We start from the raw sequence: 13,682 nt of genomic DNA, 5'->3' as shown, positions 1-13,682 counted from the left end.
CTAATAAAAGTCTCCTTTTTTTTGAATTATTAGTACTGTACTTAACTCTCTTATGAAAATTTTCCGCTATACCAGAGAGGTAATTTAAAGTAAAAATGTGTGTGTTTTTAATTAGGTGAAGGTTCCATATAGTATGTATATGATTACTTCTAAACCATCTAAAACTTACTTTCTGATGCCTTTATCTCTTTCAGGGCTGATTTCATATACCGAGTATCTTTTCTTGCTTACAATCCTCACTAGTAAGTATTCCACAGTTTTTCTCATCGATCATGTGGAATTCTCTCGTCTTACCAGACAGGGTGTTGGAAGTTTGGTTTTTATATCTTTATCATGAAGAATGTTATTGGTGCCTTGCTTTCTGTACCTACAGAATGATTCTGTTGGGTGAGATGATCCCTGAAGTCTCACCACCTCCCCTGCACTCGGACTCCCCACAACTTTGTCTCCTTAATTGAAGGCTTATTGAACTGAAGAGTCAGACACAGCCTTCACTTAGGAATATTAAAAATCCCTCACGTGACGTTCTGCAAAATTCCTGACCAGTAACTCTCTGCAGACTGTCCGGGTCACGAGAATCATGGAAAGACAGAAACTTTCACAGCTCTGAGGAGATAAGGAAGACATGGCAATTAAACGCAACAGGCTTCCTTGTGTTTGACCCTAGAATAGAAAGACCATGGAATCCAAATAAAGTCTGTAGTTTAGTTAAAGGTGCTAATTTCTTAGTTTTTGTAAAGGCACTGTGGTTACATGAGATGCTGCCATGAGAGAAGGCTGGGTGAAGGGCCTGTGGGAACTCACTGTACCAGCTTTGCAGTATTTCTGTAAGCCTGAAATTATTTCAAAATAATCATTACAAAACCCTACTCTTGGGAAAGGGAAATAAAGAGTAGTAATCCATGTGGAAATAGAGAACGTGCTGTAAGAGTGTAGGAAAGCCCCTAGGAGAGCGGAAGAAATACGTTGAGTTCTCAAATGAAGTTTGCTTTGCAGGGCAGAACACTTGGTAGCGGAACAGCGCACCATGGGGACGTGTCGCCTTCGCAAGTCGTTGTCCTGAGAGGAGACTGTTTCTCCTCTACTCTAGGCACCTACCTGTGTTGTTGCTGGTGGCTTATATCAACTCTGAAGACCTGTAGATCTTCAGGTAACTTGCATCCCACCAACATTTACGTAATTATTCATTTTCACTTGCAGAACCCCATACCGGGTTTCATGTCGCATTTAAAATGTTGGACGCGGATGGTGATGAGATGGTTGAGCAAAAGGAATTTTTTAAGGTACGTAGATTCTAGTTATTTTTGGTTTATTATAAAACACCTGGATGTGTGTGTGACTATTTTACATTTCCATTAAAATGAAAATTATATCTACTGCTTACATATGAAATGTCAAGAACAGAGCATGAGATTCCAAAAGGAGAAATGAGCTTAAACATCTGCATGTTTTAGAGTTTTGTTTTTATGATTTCAGCAAGCGATAATATAACAGAAAGCGTTTTGCAGATGGGTTAAAAATTATTGATACACCCCCACCAAAAAAAGAATAAGGAAAATAAAACCTTAAGCTTTCAGGAAGACTAGGGAGGGAAAATGAAGAAGCCACAAAAAGTATAAATTGGTTCAAATTCTCTAGGAATTTGTGAAGGCTCATAATTGAAAAGGTGAAATATGTTTAAATGATATTTCCCAAGACATAACTCTGTAACACGCCAGCAGTACATTTTACTCCGTCCCAAGGAAGTCGATGGTACTGTTAAAAGTACGTCAGTGCATGTAAACAGCAGGGAGTATTCCGGGCAGAGCTCACTGTTCCCCATCTAGAGGAGCGCTTCACGGAGAAGATAAGTCAGTTCTGTCCTCTGTGTCTCTCTCCCAGTTCCCAGTGTACTGGGAAGACAGACCACAAGGCTTGTTGAAATTATATTTAAAATGAGTCGTACTTGGACTGTTCGGTCAACTAGCCGGTAGCCACATGTGGCTGTTAAATATAACTTGTGACTAAGAAACTTGAGTTTCCAATTTTTAATTAAATTTAAATTTAAAAACTGACATTCACTTCAGGTATTGGCAGATTTTCAAGTATATTTGAAACAACTTGAGTATGTGAATCTACTTTTTAATTTTTACTTTTATTTACTTTTTATTTACTTTTGTAAATTTTACAAAATCTAAATATGGATGAAGTACAGGTACACCTTGGAGAAATTGTGGGTTTGGTTCCAGACCACCACAATAAAGCAAGTCACACAAATGTTTTACTTTCTCAGGGCAGATAAAAGTTATGTTTTTACTATCCTGTAGTCTGTTAAGTGTGGAATAGCATTATATCTTTAAAAAACAATGTCTATGCCTTAATGTAAAAATATTTTATTGCTAACAAATGCCAACCGTCATCTGACAATGCAGGGTTGCCACAAACCTTCAGTTTGTAAAAAACACAAAATCTGCAGAGCACAGTAAAACGATGTGTGCCTGTGTTTCCAATGAAATACATTATCTGAATGTCTTGTAATGTAAAATACGCACTGGATTTTGAAGAAAAAAGAAAGGAATGTAAAATATCTTGATTTTTGTATTGAGTACGTGATAAAGTCAAAATTTTGAGATATTAATTTCACCTGTTTCTTTATATTTTTTGCTGCACTTTTAACAAAAATGAAACTGGAAACTACAGATGATAAATTATCTTTTATATACTTAGGCAAGAAAAATAACCAGTACTTTCAATCAGTGGCTCCACTCCAAAGAAAAAATGCTTTAGTTCTAAAATGGATGTTACTTCTTTAAGTTAATTTAAATGTTTGTTATGTAGGTATCTTTATTTTTTCAAATGACTCCCCAGATTAACAGCCTTTTTTTTTTTTTTTTTTTTTTGCCTGCATTGGGTCTTCGTTGCTGCACACAAGCTTTCTCTAGTTGCAGTGAGCGGGGGCTACTCTTCATTGTGGTGCGTGGACTTGTCATTGCAGTGGCTTCTCTTGTTGCAGAGCACGGGCTCTAGGCGCACGGGCTTCAGTAGTTGTGGCACGTGGGCTCAGTAGTTGTGGCTCGCGGGCTCTAGGGACAGGCTCAGTAGTTGTGGCTCACAGGCTTAGTTGCTCCGCGGCATGTGGGATCTTCCCGTACCAGGACTCGAACCCGTGTCCCCTGCATTGGCTGGTGGATTCTTAACCACTGCGCCACCAGGGGAGTCCCTAACAAGCTTTTTAAAATAATTGAACAACTACCAACACTGGCTGCAGTGAATGGTTTCTGCTACACTTCAAGCTGAAACACTGAGAATTTCACCTGCTGCTTTACTGCCCACTCACATATGTGTTCTTGTCATTTACTTTATGCTTAGATTTATACACTGTACACCCTCTTCCAGATAACTTCTAAAGATGTTAAATATTTATAAACCTAATTTTTGTAGGATCCCACTGAATTATAAATGTATTCCCTACTTAAGACCTTTTTTGCTATATTGTTTCTAATCTTTGAGATAGTTTCCTACATATAAAACCAAATATTTTAGTAATTAAATTTGCAAAGCCTGTGGATGGATCCTTATCAAAGGGATCTGAGGGCCCCTTCATATACAATCAGGTACCTGTTTAAAGAGGCCACTTGCTCATGTCACCACCATCCCAGGCAAGACCTAAAACATTTCCGCACTCCCCAAAGGCCTCCTATATCCTTACACCCAGTGTCTCCCCTCTCCTGGCCCCAGGAGACCAGCCAGTGGTCTGCTTTCTTCCAGCATAGATGTGTTCCTTTCCTGGAGTTTCGTCTAAATGGAATCAGAAAGTATTGATATGTACTCTTTGTTTCACTCAGATTCATCTGTGTGTTGCGTTTCTCAGTAGTTCCCTCCTTTTTATTGCTGAGTAGTATTTTATTGTGTGGATATGATCTGTTTATCTAGTCACTTGATGAACATTTTGGTTGTTTTCAGGTTGGGGCTGCTATAAATAAAGCCGCTGTGAATATTCATACACAGGTCTTGGGTGAACATATGTTTTCTTTGACTAAATATGTGGGAGTGGAGTTTCTGGGTCATATGCTAAGTATAAAGTAAGAAGTTGCCAATTTTGTTTTCCGAAATCTGTGTTCCATTTTACATCCCCACCAGCAATGTAAGAGAGTTCCATTTGTTTCATATCTCAAAGGCTTTTTGAAAAAGTCACAGATTAGTCATTTATGTGAGCACTCATTAATTCATCAGTGATTTGTCTAAGTAGTTAGTATGTGCTAAGTACCGTGATACAGATTTGTCTTTTTACTAAAAAATTTAACATCACTGTGGGGCTCCGTTATATTACTGTTGGTCAGCACTGCTTTAGAACATACAAGGCTATAGATTTTTAGAAACTTTTTAGTATATTTTATTACATGCTCTTTATGACAGTTGTCTCAAATGCTGAAAAGGTTTTTCTTACTTCTGGGTTTTCAGTTTAAGTAAGAAAGCTGGAGGATTACCAAGGATTGGAGTTGCCTGAAGTGTTCCTCTAGATACATGAGGTTTCCCTGTACTGTTCAGAGAAACCGGTCGTAATCTTGTGGAATTCATTTTCTCAAAGTGGGAGAAGTTAAAAGTAGTAGAGGGGCTTCCCTGGTGGCGCAGTAGTTTAACAATCCGCCTGCCAATGCAGGGGACACAGGTTCGAGCCCTGGTCCTGGAAGATCCCACATGCTGCGGAGCAACTAAGCCCGTGCGCCACAACTACTAGGCTGGCGCTCTAGAGCCCGCGAGCCACAACTACTGAAGCTCGGCGCCTAGAGCCCGTGCTCTGCAACAAGAGAAGCCACCGCAATGAGAAGCCCACGCACCACAACGAAGAGTAGCCCCCGCTCGCCGCAACTAGAGAAAGCCTGCGCACAGCAACGAAGACCCAACGCAGCCAAAAATAAATAAATAATAATAATAATTTTTTTTAAATGTAATAGAAAAGCTATAGAGAAAACCATACCATTTAACTGCTTAAAGAATCTGTGGAATGTTTCATGTATTCAAAATATGTTATATGTAAGAGATACGGATTTGAAAAAAAAAAAAGTGTTGTATTAGGTCATTGTGAACAAACGTTACCAAATCTTTTTGTTTCCGAGGAAGCAGTATGGGTAAAGTTTATCACTGTTAACCAGTTACCAACTAGTTTATGAAAGCAGCCTGGAATTCCACCAAGAAGTTGAAGGCACTTGTAAACAGACAAAATGGAGAGAACCAAGAATTTCCAGATATCATACATAGCTCTTACTCAGACAGGACCTTGGGTTAAAAATGCTCGAAAAGCACGAAAGAAGGGAAATACGAGATAGTCATCATAAATTGATCTTTGAAATCAGTTCCATTCAGGTGAAGGAAAGCAGAAATAACGTTGCTCTGTTTGGCACGAACAGGGATTAAGTGACTGTCATCAGTGTTCCCTTGGGGAAATAATACCTGTAGGCCGCTGTCTGAAACTGTGGTGGAAGCTGTGCAGCTGAACCGTGCAGACACGTGGGATGTGAGTTGCACACTGTGTCGGGGAGAGCAGCCGGCTGGTCAGTGCTCCGGATTCCTCTCTGGCTGCAGTGGGAAAGGCAAACCAGAAGTGGAGAGACTGGGGGCCAGGAGGCCCTTAGGCTGTCGTCATCGTCCAGTGTTCAGCTGGGGGTGAGAAGCGGGAAATCCCCCGAGAGGGGCTGCGCTCGGGCTCCGTGGGGCGCGGCTTCCAGCATGAGGAAGAAATCGGCGGCGGTCACCGCTTTTTCTGGCCAGCCTGACCCGGAGTCATGATACTGCTCACTGATCAAAGGGCCCAGAGGACTCATTCTCTTGAGGATTGGTTATGACATCTGGGCTATGTTATTAGATCTTTACAGCGGCCGACAAAATCAGTAGTAGTATCCGCACCGTAGAGATGGGGAAATTGATGAGCAGCACAGGATTTGATGCTAAGTCTGTCCAGCTCTGGAGCTCGCTCTTCCTTCAGTGTTACCCTGCCCCATATGTGGGGGAATTCAGAGGAGGACTGGGCCGAGAAAGGTCTTAACTCTGAGCTCGGACATGTGAGCCGGGTAAACTGGTAGGACATCCACGCGGGCAGCTGTCTGCAGACCAGAAGCAGGGCTGGGACTAGGAAGCGTCCTGGAAGAGGGGACCGCTCAGTCCTGGGCGCGTGGGGCCTCAGGGGAGAATGCGGCGTGACGTGCTTAAGCCGGAGTCTAGAGAACAGCTCGGGACCGAGCTGAGGGTGAGAAGCCAGGGACTGAAAGGAGGAGAAGCGCGGCTGAGTGCGGGCAGTGGGCTCAGGGCAGAGCGCTCAGCATCCGTCTCTTTGAGGCGTCTTCAGGTGGCACAGAGGCCGCGGGGAGCCCCTTAAACTTGCAGGTCACTGGGGACCCCGGCCGCGGAACAGAAGGTGTGAATGGGAAATGCAGAGTTGGTGGCAGCAGAGAAAAATTGCTCTTCTGGGATGTCCGGTGATTAAGGAAGGAAATTGGTTTGAGGTTAGCTTGAGGGTGAAAATGCGTCTGTCTGCACGAGTAGGACCTGAAATACCAGTGTCGTAAGTCACGGAGCCCCTCACATTCCAGGGCCTCAGCCTGCCTCAGGTCCGGGAGAAGGATGTGGTTGAGATGGTCGTTATCATTCAAGTAGAGGTTAAGAATCGTGAAAGGCTGGGCTAGGTAAGGGTGTGAGTTCACGCAAACCATAACCCCTCAGCCCTGGGTGAACTTTCTGCTCTGTTCCTTGCTGGGAGTCACAAGAGGAGGCCAGGTTTTAGAAGCGCTGTCCCCACTGTCCGCCCCCCACACACACACACCAGAACGGGAAAGCTAAGGTAGCGTCATGAAGTGGACACAGTGGGGCCCCTGGTGACCTCACTGTCACACGTGCAGCACCAAGGCTCAGATACTCTGCAGCGCGGTCACGTGGTGGCCCCGACCGACGCTGAACGTCCTCGTCCCCTTTCCTTCTTCAGGCCTCTTCTCGGGGAGACTCACGGCCACCCAGCAGTCTCCTTTCTCTGTGGGCAGCCTCTGCTCCTGGAACTGTTGAGCAAACCTGCCTCAAAAGCTTTTCAAGTACTTGTTTTAACGTAATCGTTGAACACTCTGAATTTACAGAACACTTTCTAAATACCACAGTTTTTTCCTTAAATGTTTGGGAAATTCTTAGATGACCAAGCCATGAATTAAGGAAACAAGAAAAAGAATGTTAGCATACATCACTGATTTTTTTTTTAAGTTAAAGTTTATAAAGCTAACCTTCTAAGCCTGTAAACGGTCCTTTGTGCTGATCTTAGGAATAAAACACTAAACTTGATAACCCATGAGCATGATGCAGTTTGTCGATTTAAAATAACAGCATAGGGGGCTTCCCTGGTGGCGCAGTGGTTAACAATCCGCCTGCCAATGCAGGGGACACGGTTTCGATCCCTGGTCCGGGAAGTTCCCACATGCCGCGGAGCAACTAAGCCCGTGCGCCACAACTACTGAGCCTGCGCTCTACAGCCCACGTGCCTAGAGGCCATGCTCCACAACAGGAGAAGTCACCGCGATGAGAAGCCCGCGCACTGCAACGAAGAGTAGCCCCCGCTCGCCGCAACTAGAGAAAGCCTGCGCACAGCAACGAAGACCCAACACAGCCAAAAATAAATAAATAAATAATTTTTTAAAAAATAAAAAATAACAGCATAGAGGAGAAAAAACTATGCTTACATTAATTATTTAAATAATTGTTTCATTTCCATGGTCATTCTGTTAGGAAACCTAAGTTTGTAGCATCTTCTATTTGAAAGTTTATTGAAAGCATCAAACAGTTCTTTTCAGATCAGAAAAGCATATTTAAAAGGCAGGGTTTTGTGGGTTTGTTCTTTTTTTCAGCTTATCTGAATGTTTCCCCTGTGCATTTTATTTGTTGCTAGAAAAGTAATGAGAGTTACTTTAATACCCAAGACATAGATATAACAAAGTGACTTGAACAGCAAATGCAAAAGTAATAAAGAAATGTATTAATGTAAAGTCTTGTAAAAATGTCCTAAAATATAAATTGCCTTAGTTTATTACTTTTGTGTTTTGTGGTACATTCCTCTCATTAATATCCAGATCTACAGTGTTGGTAAGTGTATTGCTTACTTCTTTATCTCAAGAACAGGTAAAATAGCAGCTAAGTGTATAAGCCATTCTCTGTCAGATAATAACAAACAATACCAGCAGTTTTCAAAGCCAGTAATAGTAAATCCATTTAATTTTTACCTTGATAGATAGTACATCTGCTTATTGGGATAAGTGCCACGGTTTTAGTGCAACTTCTTTAAACAATAAATAGGTAGACTGACAAGTCTGTTTACTAGTATAAATTTCTCCTTAGGTGGTGCTCTGGTTTCACATTATTTCCATACTGGTAGGAAGGACTGCTCTTAATGCAGTCAGGTTATAATTTTATCATGCTAAATACACCTGCTAGAGTTATTATTAAATATAAAGGCCTTCAGTAGAATTTATCCTTCTTGATTTTGGAACAGTGTTCTTATTCCAGAATTTAAACTATTACGATCCATCCTGAAAGCAAAAATAAGTTAAATTGACCCTATGTACTTTTCTTCATTTTCAGCCTGAAATTGAAAATATAGATCAATTTAAAGTTAGTCAATTTGTTGGTAGTTTTTTTGACATTCAGAATTTGTATTTGAATGTGTCTTCCTGCTTCTTTTACCACTTACATATAAAAGCTTTCTCTAAGAAAGCACCCGTTTCTGCCAGACTTTGCTCTTACCTCCACCTAGAATGCCCTTTCCCCATTCCTTTGGTAGCTTTTAGTTATTCAGATCTCCACCCAAATGTCACATCCTCAAAGAGAACTACCCAGAATAAGTCTATCTAACAGAAACCCCTCCCCAGCAGGCTCTGAATCCTGTCACCCTACTTTATTTTTTCTAGTCATAACTTGACACCATCTGAAATTCTCTTATTTATTTGTTCACTTGTTTGTTACCTCTGGCCCATTAGAATGTAAGTTAACGACAGCAAGGATGTTATCTTTCCATAACCACTATATCCCAGCACTTAGAATGGTCGCAGGACAGGCACTTAGTCGGTTGCTGTCATGAATCAGCATCATGCACAAGCCATCTTAGAAAGTATCTTGGTAGGCCAGAGGGACTTTTTGGCCTAAGAGGATACCTGGATACAAAATAGTTTCAAATGGGGCTATTATAGAACTAAATATACAGCACTGTAATTTCAACATGCACCAGAACCTGGGTAACACTCTCCCTGAGTCCAGACCAAAATGTTCTAGATACAGTTCTGACAGGACAAGCTTTATGTGGCACTAAACCCACACGGGTTAGACTTCAGGACAGAGCCTTGTTCTAAATTCCACGAAATTGGAATAAGCCAGTACTGTAATAAGCCTCCTAAAAAATTCTTATTTCAGTGAACTAATCCTATTTGCTTTTTTGTTTTGTTTGTTTGTTTTTAACTATTTATAGTAACTGTGAAGATTATTATAACAATATTAAGTGTCTTATAATTTTAAAAAGGCGTTTTGAATTTTCTATTAAAATTTATCATTTTATGACTAACATCTGTTTTTTTTTAACTATATGATAAATTTTGACTAATTTTCAGTACTTGATCTGGCAAAAACAAACAACAAAAGGAGATCCAGGGCTTCCCTGGTGGTGCAGCGGTTGAGAGTCCGCCTGCCGATGCAGGGGACACGGGTTCGTGCCCCGGTCCGGGAAGATCCCACATGCCGCAGAGCGGCTGGGCCCGTGAGCCGTGGCCGCTGGGCCTGTGCGTCCGGAGCCTGTGCTCCGCAACGGGAGAGGCCACAACAGTGAGAGGCCCGCGTACCGAAAAAAAAAAAAAAAAAAAAAAAGACATCCATATGACCAGTATTAGCAATGAAAAGAGAGAAAGCACCAGAGATCCTAGAGGAATCAGAAGGATAAAAATGGAATATTGTGAACAACTGATTCATATGTGACTATTAACCTGATAACTCAGATGACTGGAAAAGTGCCTTAAAAAAGCAAAACTTACCAAAAGAAGAGGTGGGATAGAAATCTAAATAGTCCTGTATCAAAGAATTGGGTTTATTATCAGAAACTTTTCCACAAAAAATGTCCAGGCTCAGATGGTTTCACTGGTGAAATCTGTCTAAACTGTGCGCAGTTTGCACAGTTTCTTTCAGAAAATACAAGAAAAAGGAACATTTCCCTCATGTTATGAGGCCAGCATATCCCTGATAACTAAAACTTGGCAAAAACCTAACAGGAGAAGTAAATTATAGACCAACTTTCCTCATGAACAGAGGTATGAAAATGCTTAACCAGATAGAACACAACACGTCCAGCACCATACAAAATAATGCATCACAACCAAGTGAGATTTATCCAAGGAATACAAAATTCATTTCATGGTTGAAAATCAGTCAGTGCAGTCCATCATAGTGACAGAATAAAGGAGAAAGCAACATGATCGTATCAGAACATGCAGACAGAGCATCTAACAAAATACGCATTTTTGTGGTAAAATTCAGAGTAGGAATAGGAGAGAACTTCTTCAAACTGAGAAGGGCATTTACAAAAATTTTTTTGTAAATATCGTCATGCTGCAACATAAAATTCTGAATGCTTTCCCCTTAATCAGGAACAAGGCAAAGGATGTCTTTTCGTACCTCTGCTGTTTAACAGTTTACTGGAGATTCTAGAGATAAAAGCAATACAGGAAAAGAAGATAGAGAAAAATATTAGAAAGGAAGAAGTAAATTTGACTTTATTCACAGATAATATGACTAAGGAACCAACAACAAAATCAAAGCGTAGAAAATCAGTATGGAAAAATCAATTGTATTTCCATATGATTAGTAGCAAACATTTGGAAAATGAAATTAAGATCAGTTCTTTTTTGGATGGTGTAAAATAAGTAGAAATAAATTTCACAAAAAACATACACCAAAAACTTCAGACATCGCTGGTAGAAATTCAAGGAGGCCTCAGTAAATGGAGGAATATACCATGTTAGTGGATTAGAAGATTTAGTTCTTCCCAAACTGGTCTAGAGGTTCAACTTTGCCAAGCAAAATCCCAGCAGTCTTTTTTTATAGAAGTTGACAAGCCGATTTTAAAGTGTTTGTTAATTAATTTTTGGCTGCATTGGGTCTTCGTTTCTGTGCGCAGGCTTTCTCTGGTTGAGGCGAGCAGGGGCTACTCTTCGTTGCAGTGCGCGGGCTTCTTGCAGTGGCTTCTCTTGTTGCGGATCATGGGCTCTAGGTACGCAGGCTTCAGTAGTTGTGGCACACGGGCTTAGCCGCTCCGCGGCACGTGGGATCTTCCCGGACCAGGGCTCGAACCCGTGTCCCCTGCATTGGCAGGTGGATTCTCAACCACTGCACCACCAGGGAAGCCCCTAAAGTGTATATTTATAAAGCAGAGGACCTGGGACTTGCCTGCTGGTGCAGTGGTTGAGAGTCCACCTGCCGATGCAGGGGACGCGGGTTCCTGCCCCGGTCCGGGAAGATCCCACGTGCCGCGGAGCGGCTGGGCCCGTGAGCCACGGCCGCTGAGCCTGCGCGTCCGGAGCCTGTGCTCCGCAACGGAAGAGGCCACAACAGTGAGAGGCCCGCGTACCGCAAAAAAAATAAATAAATAAAAAATAAAAATAAAGGATAAAACAAATGAAAGCTTTTTAACTTTATTCCCTAAAATAAGTGGGGGTGGGAGAATGTTGAAAAGTTTGAGGGCTTTAGAGAACTAGAGATAAACCATATGCCTAAAACAAATAAAATAGAAGCAGCTACTTTATTAATTTGGAATTTAGTGGCAGCAGTTTTCAAACTGTTAAGAAAGAAGTCGCCTCGAAAAAATGGGTTAAGGTTTGTCTCCTAATTGATTTGAATCCATAGTTTGAGATTTTGTCTACATTTAATTTTTTTTAAAAACTTTTTTTTTAATTTGCTTTCCATGTGAGGATTGGTACAAATGACTCTGAAAGGTAGGTAGGTTTTTTAATATATTCAGCCTGAAGGTACTGTTTTTTTGTTTTGGGGGCTTTTTTTTTGGAGGTACTATTGACAGTTTATAATTAGTAGAAATGTAGCCCTTAAAATTATTTTAATGCTTTGTAAATTCATAAGGAGAAAAGGGAAGAGCATTTATATGATACGAATAGCTTTTTAAGAGCTAAATACGTGAAATGTGGCCATAAAGCACCAGAGATAGAAAAAGAAGAGAAGAGATAGAGAAAAAAAAGAAGGGAATAAATATTCTCTTGAAGAATGAGGGTAATCATGAAGTTTTTATACAGTGATGCCTTTAGAATATATATATGTGTGTGTATATATATTTTATAGATAGATAGATAGATACACACATAAAGTAAGCCAGCTTTCTTAGGAGAACAAATGATCCAAATCATAATAATGTTAATACTTGCGTATCTGTTTTCTCCTTTGATTCTTATATGATCTAAGGGGTAAAAACTAATATTAGGAGTTATAATGCAAAAATAATACTTAACAAATAACTAGTAAACATTTTGTAATAAAAACTTAGCATCTGTTTTTTAGGTTGTTTTTTAAAATCCAGTAGACATGCATCTAAATTCATGTTTGCGTTCTTTCTAGCTGCAGAAGATCATAAGTAAACAGGATGACTTGAAGACAACAGTAACTCATGAAACAGAATGCCAGGTATGTGCACATAAACTAAATATTTGCAAGCAGATGTTATTTACAGTAGATTCTCTATTCTGTTTGCTCAAATAAGTATTCCCAATTAGTTGGGGAAATTAACAGTAACTTAATTTTTCTAAATATTTTAAATAGGTTTTCTACATTCACATGACCCCCAGACCTCAAGAGACTCACAGGAGGATGTATGCAGGGCAGGACTTTCCTCCCATGACCCAGGTCCTGGGTCTTCTTCCAGAGACATTGCATGTGTCTATAAACATGTATGTAAATAAGCACCTAAACATTTCCATGTGTTCTTTTTACCATTTCTATACAGGCAGTAGCGTACTGTACCCTGTTCCATACCCTCCCATTTCTTCTTACCATATCCGAATATCTCATTCTTTTTAATGGCTCTGTAGTACTTTGCTGTATGGATGGATGTGCCAGTTGATGTAACCATTCCCCATTTGAAAGATATTTAACATGTATCCAGTCTTTTGATATGGCAGATAATGCAGTTAATAATCCTGTAATCATATCACTTTATATATATGTGAATATATCCAGGGGTAGCTTCCCAGAAATTCACTTGCTGGGTCAAAAGTTAAGCCCTTATTTAATTTTTAATGTTTTTGTACCAGTCTGTCTTACTGAATTTTCTTATTTTTTCTGTTGATTTTCCTGGTTGTTTTAAGTATAAAATTATCTCTAAATAATATTAATCTTAGTTTATTCCTTTATGTATTGGACAAAATTACCCCCAAAAATGTTTAGTAATAGTGTTCTTGGTAGACATCCTGATCATATTCTAACCTTAACAAGAATACATACGGTTTTGTATTTTAGTGTATCTCCTGGGCATTTATGTGGGAATTAAGAAAAAGCTCCAGGCATGACGTCCTGCCCACACTTGTGTGGAAGTCCAGTTAAAATCCACATTTGTATTTATAGTGGCTATTTTATAAAATTATTAGACACAAAGTCAAGTGTTGGGCTTCCCTGGTGGCGCAGTGGTCGAGAAT

The 13,682-nt window shown here is 40.4% G+C and overlaps 1 protein-coding gene across 1 annotated transcript in view; it reads left to right on the top strand.

Annotated features, from left to right (window-relative positions):
* The window catches only part of MICU2 (mitochondrial calcium uptake 2), an 80,685-nt gene that overhangs the window by 54,472 nt on the left and 12,531 nt on the right, over positions 1 to 13,682 (top strand). The window contains exons 5-7 of the mRNA XM_059041481.2: positions 195 to 242; positions 1,201 to 1,283; positions 12,610 to 12,675. Coding sequence (XP_058897464.1) covers positions 195 to 242; positions 1,201 to 1,283; positions 12,610 to 12,675 — 197 coding nt within the window. The remainder of the gene's footprint in view (positions 1 to 194; positions 243 to 1,200; positions 1,284 to 12,609; positions 12,676 to 13,682) is intronic.

Source organism: Kogia breviceps, chromosome 16 (genome assembly GCF_026419965.1).
Source record: "Kogia breviceps isolate mKogBre1 chromosome 16, mKogBre1 haplotype 1, whole genome shotgun sequence".
Taxonomy (NCBI): Eukaryota; Metazoa; Chordata; class Mammalia; order Artiodactyla; family Physeteridae; genus Kogia; species Kogia breviceps.
The sequence above is the reverse complement of the archived record's forward strand: the minus strand, read 5'-3'. Positions and strand labels throughout refer to the sequence as shown.